This window comes from Hippocampus comes, unplaced genomic scaffold, assembly GCF_001891065.2.
Source record: "Hippocampus comes isolate QL1 unplaced genomic scaffold, H_comes_QL1_v1.1 scaffold299, whole genome shotgun sequence".
NCBI lineage: Eukaryota > Metazoa > Chordata > Actinopteri > Syngnathiformes > Syngnathidae > Hippocampus > Hippocampus comes.
The window spans coordinates 649,444-657,405 of record NW_017805694.1 but is presented as its reverse complement, the minus strand read 5'-3'; the positions used below and the strand labels follow the sequence as shown (position 1 = coordinate 657,405).

Here is a 7,962-nt window from a genome sequence, read left to right as displayed (position 1 = left end):
CAGGCTGACGTCGGAATCAGTACGTTCTTCTTCTAGCCGAGTGGCTCGCTTCTGGATTTCAGCCTGTTTTTTCTTGTTTGTTTGTTTTCTATTTCTTCAGAATTACTTTGGACTGGCGTCGCCCGAAAACCCGCAACTGGTTATCCAGAATGTTCTGGATTATGACAAAGTCCCAAGCGTAGAGGTGCTCTTGTACGCTCAGGTGAGGATGCATCACCAATTTCACCGCAGGTTTTGTTACTAGCCTTTGAGCGTTTTGTCGCGTGCTCCGTAAAGCGCCTTGGACAGCTGCAGCTGTTGTGAACGCACATGTCAATAAAGTTGAGTGGAGTTGGGTTGAGCTCAACGACTCGTGATGGCAAAACAAAGCTTCACGAAGCACTTGTGTTCTTTGTTTTGACTCCTCTCGATGGTGCTCGGGTTTAAATATAAAAGTGAGTGCAATGGAAATGTCTTAAAATTCCACAGCATCTTTAAACCAAGAGTGCCATCTAGAGGAGTCAAAAACTATCGCAGAAGTGCTTCATGAAGCTTCGGTCGCCCATCGCGACTTTGAACGTTACTCTCTCGGGTCAGGCAGCTCAAAAACAATCGTGGGGGTTCTCTCTTCCGTTTTTCCCGGCACTTCAATGCCATTCAATATGATTTACAGACAATCGGTCGAAGAAAAATGCAAGGCGATTATCTGGTCGCTGCACTCAAGCGAATATTCCGGGAGCACGACCACCCTGAGCTCGTGACAACACTGCACTTACCAGTGGAGTCTTTGCGAGCTAAGAGCTGAGTGCACATTGCAATCGTGCCAGGTCACCGCCAATGTCGACAACGGTGGTCGAGCTCATATCCATTTTTTGGTTTGGTTGGTTTTTTTTTTCGTATGACTGCGGCGGCGGCGGAGGGGTGACTCACGTCAAAGTCCGAAGGGCGTTATGTGACGCCTTTTCTCCACGGAGGTCCTCAGCCAGATTATATTTTCTTTCGACAAGGACACGCCATTGTCTGGTTCCGGCGGCCAGGTCTCATTCACCGCCACCGCCACCATCCAAGTCACCGTGGTGGACGTGGACAACAGACCGCCCTGGTTCCAGCCCTGCAACAAACACGTGGTGGCCGGTGCCGTGGTCTGCCAGAACACCGGTTACACCGGCCGGGTGAACCTCAACGAAATGCAGGCGAGTTCCTCTCATGATCAAGCTTTCCATTAAAGGTCAGACCCTTCGACTCCCGACCAAGGGCTGGGAGGAAGTCACCTATCGGCATCGGGCCGATTATTGGTTTCCGGCCGATGTTGACCTTAAATCGGACGCCTCGACTGGCCGTATGACTTGCTTAGGCCAAGTGACAGCTTGACTAGCTTGCTTTTGCCCCAGTAGCTTCGGAGCTCCTTGAAATTTCAAGGTGGAGACTTGAGACTGGTTTATCCAGTCGAAGGTCGGAATGTTAGCGCATGTCCTCGTCTGATTTGGTTTCGGATGCTGTCCTTACACCAGGCCGAGCCCTTGACGCTGAAGCCCGGGCCGCTTCACGCCATTGACGGCGACGTTGGGATCAACGAGGCCATCGTCTACTCCTTCCTGAGCGGTAAGACGCGCGTCCGTTCTAATTCACGTTTCCGACCCGCCTCCGGGGACCTGCCGTGGTCACATCCTGCTGTCCGTACCAGGAAATGAGGACGGGCTGTTCGACATCAACCCAAACACCGGCAACGTCACCATGGTGAAGGCGGCCGACGTTTTGGGGACCATCAGTCTGACAGTTCTGGTGAGTCCTACTCAGTGCTGCCTGTCACTTTTGAGTCAGCTGGAGTTCGTAGGCCTACGTTGAGGACCTTGATTTGGCGGAAATTTTCATTCCTTCATTTTTTTGTTCAATCAATGAAGACAAAAAAACACTGCGGAAAACTTGGGTCAGGACTTGATTGTGAAAAACTTGTTTGGGGGTTTGCTCTTCTCCGGCAGGCGGCCCAGACGCCAAGCAGTTCTCAGTTTGCCACCACCAGCCTCACAGTCAGCGTTCAGGTGAAGAGCCTGCACATACCGCGATTCCAGAGGCCCGAGTACCAGTGTGTGGTCGCTTCAGTGGGCGCCATGGCGACAGACCCGACCAACAAGGACGAGCCGCTTCAGATCATCGCCTTGGATGATGACTACGCCAGTGTGGGGGTAAAGCCCTGTTGATTCTTGAGCAGTTGCTATTCTTCAGGAGATTTGCTCCGGTATCTTCTATACATCACTTGAGTACCTGTTTCGTCATCGTTTTTAACATACGCATGGCCTTCCTCTTCCCGCCCCACCAGGGGATAAACCCTCACATCGTCTATGGCGTCATCGGAAGCGAGGACTTCTCCATCGTTAACGGCTACTTGTTCATGACCACGAATCTCCCGGAGGGCACTCTCTCTCTGCAAGTGAGCTCCCCCAACCCAAAGCCCGGTCGGGTACACGAGCGCAGCCGTCGTCTGGCTAAACTCCTGACCTCACCCTGCAGGTGGAGGCGGTGGACACGTCCAATGAGGAGAATGTAAGAGCGCAGCTCTCGGTGGAGGTGAAATCAGGTAAGAAGACCTCCTCTCACACGGGGCAACCATAGGGGGACTGTGTTTACATGACTCAGATGGAGTCGGACCTAAATTCAGAACCATGGACTCCTGTACATAGCTCAAGGCTACCAAAGACTCGACTTAATCTCCGTATTCGTCGGACATTGAAATCGGTGACCTTTCCTTTTTCAAGGCCGAAAATCCGCACGCGGCATTTTTGAAAGAAAGCGTTGTGCCCGCAAACTCGGTCACCCGCCGCTAGGCTCTGTTGCCGAGTTCACCTCTTGAGCCAAGAATCACGGAGCGAGCCCTGAACATGACTGAGGTTCTCGGGAGCCGTTGACTTTAGCCTCATTCGGTGATGGGCTTCATCGAGAAGACGAGAGGAGCATCGAAAACACAGAGACTTATGATCGACTACTGTACTTCTGGGAAGCTGCCAAACGTCTCTGGCATCGTGCCAGGCAAAGAACTGATATCAAACCTTACGGCGACTCCAGACTCTTTCCACCGGCGGCTGTGGAATGGGCCTTCTGGTCTGGAAATCATTGACCGTCTCAGGTGTCAAATGTTTTGGACACATGCTCATGGAATACAAAACAAGTCTGCAGACTCAGCTCAATCAGTGGAGACCCTATTGCTTCTTCTTTTGACCATTTGTTTATAGCTCCTGGTCAATCTATGTGTGTTGTCGTTTTACCGATCCCAATTGATTGTTGGGATTTTATCTGGACTTTCGTTCTTTCATTGAATTATCTTTTGGTCCCCACAAGGCACGGTGGGGATTTGCCTTGCACACGCATAGTGGGACACAAAGAAACTTGCCGTGCCCCGACTTGCCATCCAATCCGAGAAGGGGTATCACCATCCATCGGTTTCCTAGCGCTGATCCTGTTCAGGTTGGCGGGTGAGCCGGAGTCTCTCCCAGCTGAGGGTGGCCAACAGGGGAAGTTAAACACCCTGGACAAACCGGAGAAAATCCCAACAAAGAAGGAAATTGAGGGGTAGATATATCCGCCGTGTGGGCTGCTGTCAGCAGTTCTGGACTGTCACGTCCAAATCCCTCAAGAGGAATCCTCCATTTTCTTTTGGGATCAGGTCTGAGCCCCTTCTCGTTTTGCTGCAGTGATGGGCAGACTGACAGACAAGGTCCCACGGGAGTTTCCGTTCACGACAATCTTTGCAGATCTGCGGTGTAGAGTAGGGACCGGGCGGAAGAGAAATGAGAGAAGCGGACGGAAGCGCCGGAGAGACGAGGACTGAAGGTCAGTCGAGTAGAGGTGTGAATGAAGAGGGGGAGGGCGGAACGATGAGTTTACGCGGAGTCGAGGTGGAGAAGCTGCAGGAGGTCCAGTCGTTGGCGGAATGAACGCGGTGGAGAAGAGGCGGAGAAGAGAGTACAGGCGGGATGGGGCCAAAGGGTGGCGAAGCGAGCAGCGGCAAAAGTGAAGGGTCACAAGACCGTCGGGAGGCCAGCCATATGTTTACGGTTTGAAGACAGGAGCACTAACAACAACAAAGACTGGGGACAGAGCTGGAGCTGACATAGTTGACGGACTTTGGGATCGATGGGGATGGAACTGATCAGGCGGGAGAACATCAGAAGGACAGTAAAGACGCAAATGAAATTAGTAGAGGACAAAGCCAGGAGACGATGTTAGGATGGAACGAGGCGGGGAAAAAAAAAAACAAGTAGATGAGTGGAAAACAACAGCGGGCACTCTCACAAAGCTTGTACATTCAGCTGACTCAGGACGACGTTCCCCCATTTGATTGGCGGACAGTCGCGGGGCTGAATCGTGGCGCTGGATGGATGGTGACAGCTCCCCGCCCCCGCCCCCTAAGATTCACATGTGCTCTCCTCTCAGGTCTCACCACCACTGCTTTGCCTTCGAGCACTCCCGACAGCTCGACCAGCCCCGCGACCACTGAGGGTGGAACCACCGATCAGGCAGAGTCCACCACCAACCCCGATGCCTCCACCACCAACCCCGATGCCTCCACCACCAACCCCGTTGCCTCCACCACCAACCCCGATGCCTCCACCGAACGCAAAACCACTCAACTAATGGAGTCCACCGCCAACACTGGTACTTCCACCGAGGGTAGAACCACGGAAGCCCCTACGGAGTCCACCACTAACTCCGGAACTTCCACCGGGGACGGCGTGTCATCTGGTGTCACAGCCACGAGCGAAAGTAGCACCACCGCCTTCACCGCCACAGAATCGCAGGTGACGCCACTGGTCACCGACGGTCCCACCAGCCCTGCGGACCCTCACACAGGTGGTCATGGATTTTGTCTGACTAGCTCGCATCCGGTTGGCCGGAGAGGTTTGCCAGCTGGGTCATTAGTGTTTCCTTCACGTGACTCCCTTAGGCAGCGTGGGTTCAGTTCCAACTCGGTGACTGTGTGAACGCGAGTGCGATTGATTGTTGGACCACTGGTCCGGGGTGTTGCCCACATCAGCTACCCGGGTCCGTGAACAGGATTAGTCTTTTCTAAAATGTATTGAAGATGGATTGACCATGTCTGTCTCACAGTTCTGAAGGGCCTTTCTGTGTGGAATTTACATATTCTCTGCATGCTTGTGCGAGTTTTCTCCGTGAACTATGTCTTCCTCTCTCGTTCCCAAGATACGTAAGCATGGTCTGAAAACAACGAATGAAGGCAACTGGATTCCTCTTAGTTGGAAATTACCGTTTCGCTTCATCTGTCGTTCAGCCGCGGGCTGGAAAACAGCAGAAGCAGAAATGGTGGTCGCCACACCTAAAACTGAGACCAGAAAAAGCCTTTGGGATTCAAGTTTTAATGAGGATCAGCGGGTGGCCTGTCTTGGGAATCTTGATCCAAAAGCTCACGCTAATGGGCCATGTCGCGTAGTCCTTAGTAGGGATAGGCAACCGGAGATTCGCAAGTCGCTGGCGGTTCAACTTATCCCTCGCCATTTTTCACAGCGGCTTGAGCCACGTGTCCGCGGTTATCGACCGTTGACGTTTCTTTCTTCCAGAGAAGGCGCCTATCCCGCCGGGCGGCTTCGGGCCAGGGGACATGGCCGCGCTGGGGGCGACCCTCGGCGTTCTTCTCTTCGTCTGCGCGGTGATCATCGGAGTGCTCGTTTGTCGGCTTCAGAGGGGAAAAGCCGACTGGAGGAAGATCCACGAAGCCAGCGTCTTCCGAAGCTCCGTGAGTCAAGTCTGCCCTCGGTGTCCAATCACGTTTGATTGGTCTGGATTGAAATCAAATCTTAGCACTCAAGCCATTTTTTATTTTGTGGTTGGGTGGATTTATGAGGATTCATGTTGGTACCTTTCACACGGTACCTAAGAACCAGGACATCATCACGTTTGTGCGGTTTTGGAATTCCACTTTTCGAACTGCGGGTGTTTGACTTAACTCCCCGGTCCCGCCTTTCTGCTCTTGCGTTTCTTACGTCACTGTCCTGCCTCTGACACTTTGTGGTTTCGACTATGGACAAAGCGGGAAAAGACAGCTTTGGCGGTTGCGCGAAAGGGGATATCGCCATCTCGCCAACTGCTGAAAATGGTTTTGTCTCCGCAGGTGGGCCAGGGATTAGGTGGCGAGAAGCAGGGCGTCCAGTACACCAACGAGGCTTTCCAGCACGACGATGACGACGACGACGATGGCGGCGTGGGCTCCGGGGGTCCGTTTGTCACGACGGCAAAAGAGGGGCCGGCGAACGACTCCGCCCTCACGTCCAGCGTGAGGGCGCTGGGCACCCTCCTGGATACCGACAACATCAGCCAGACGAGCTCGGACAAGGAGAAAGAGGTGAAGCCCATCCTGACCAAAGAACGCCGCCTGGAGGAAGGCTACAAGGCCGTATGGTTCAAGGAGGACATCGACCCCAACGCCAAGGAGGAGGTGGTCATCATTCCCGACAGCAGGGCGGACGACAGCGAGGACGAGGACGACGACGCCGCCCCCGCTAAACGCTCGGAGCCGAGCTTGGCCGAGCTCGACCTGGACAGCGGATTGGGCGTGAGGATCGAGGATCCGGCGGAGGACTCGGAAGGTGACGACGTTCTGGACGTCGACCTTTGAGGAGGGCGCGGCGGGAAGCAATAAAAGCTGATGACTATTATGGTGTGACTGCACACGGAAAAAAACAAAAAAAAAAAAAACATCGCCCGAACGAACCACGCCTGAAACTCAAACCGCGTAGCAGTCATCAGCAGACTATTTTAACAAGCTGGCAGGTGGGAAGATAACGTGTTCAAAAAGTACAGCGTAATCAGGCGCCAGCTGCCCTTTGTTTTTCTGCGAGGGAGGCTACAAAGGTCAGCGGCCAGGAAAAAAGAAAGTCGGATCTTACCATTTGTTAATTTCTTCACAGCTCACTGTCCACCAGAGTCCCCGATGCACAAGCACATTTCATGTCCATCGCAAACGACCGCGTTGTTGATTCAATATGAGCAGATCAATGTTCAATCATTCTGAAAAAAATAATACACATTGTTGATCAGGGGTGTCAAACTGTTTTTTTGTCGTGGGCCGCATTGTAGTTACGGTTTCCCGCGGAGGGCCCTGATGAATTTTGGGAATAATCAATTTTACAATCAGAAGTCAAGAATAATGACTGTTATTGTGGATTACGTATGACAATTTGAAATGTTGGTTCAGACTCTAGCAAGCATTATGGAACTTGACATGATTGATTTGTTTTCGCGGGCCACATAAAGTGGTGTGGCAGGCCAGATCTGGCCCCCCGGGCCTCGACTTTGACACCAGTGTTGTAGATTCTTTCCAGTTACATTTGAAACTCCAAAAACTCCAAAAATGGCGAGAGCAGCAGCAAGGCGAGCTGGTCACTCGCCGAGTGAGTTCAGTTATGCACGAATATCAAAGGACAGCATTTTTTTTTTTTTTTTAAGTAAGTCGATATATGCAAGCTCATAAAAAATACACATGAAAAGGTTTAAACTTGGTTCTGCAGCCTATTGCGCAAGTTTTAAACTTGATCGATGATGGATTAACTGCTAACGCCAACAGGGCAGAAGTGAGAGCACACCAACACAAAAAACAAAACAGTGGGTTCAAAAGAGCCATTGTATTAAATTAAAAAAAAGAAAGGCACGTCTCATTTCAACATGTATAAAAACTTTACACCGATTGTACAACCACAAAAATAAAACCCCACGAGGACTTTTAAACAGGCACTCGTAAAAGAAATCGTAAAAAACACGACATCAAAAGAAGATTCGCAAAAGCCGTCAAGAAGCATAAAATCGATTGAAAAAAAAAAAAGCGTCATATTGATCCTTTTTTTTTTTCCCTTTTGCTGGCCATTCAATCACCGTGACAAGCCGTGATCAGTGAAATTTGCCGTGACGGGTCCTCGGGACCGATTCCTTTCACGCGGCCAATCGCCGATGGCTTCGTCGCGGCGCCACCTGCCGGCA

General features: G+C 51.8%; 2 protein-coding genes across 3 annotated transcripts in view; one reads left to right on the top strand and one right to left on the bottom strand.

The window, feature by feature from the left end:
- Window positions 1-7,022, top strand: part of cdhr5b (cadherin-related family member 5b) — a 10,771-nt gene extending 3,749 nt beyond the window's left edge. For both annotated transcript variants that reach the window (XM_019881852.1, XM_019881851.1), the window contains 8 exons: window positions 987-1,172; window positions 1,491-1,581; window positions 1,664-1,761; window positions 1,959-2,162; window positions 2,297-2,407; window positions 2,488-2,554; window positions 5,550-5,725; window positions 6,101-7,022. In XM_019881852.1, the coding sequence (XP_019737411.1) occupies window positions 987-1,172; window positions 1,491-1,581; window positions 1,664-1,761; window positions 1,959-2,162; window positions 2,297-2,407; window positions 2,488-2,554; window positions 5,550-5,725; window positions 6,101-6,604 (1,437 nt within the window). In that variant the 3' untranslated portion in view covers window positions 6,605-7,022. The remainder of the gene's footprint in view (window positions 1-986; window positions 1,173-1,490; window positions 1,582-1,663; window positions 1,762-1,958; window positions 2,163-2,296; window positions 2,408-2,487; window positions 2,555-5,549; window positions 5,726-6,100) is intronic.
- Window positions 7,023-7,597: 575 nt separating this feature from the next.
- LOC109522997 (GRAM domain-containing protein 4-like) overlaps window positions 7,598-7,962 on the bottom strand; it is a 6,561-nt gene continuing 6,196 nt past the window's right edge. Inside the window, exon 18 of the mRNA XM_019881829.1 lies at window positions 7,598-7,962. This exon is cut by the window's right edge and continues 135 nt beyond it. The gene's annotated coding sequence lies outside the window, so the exon portion shown is untranslated.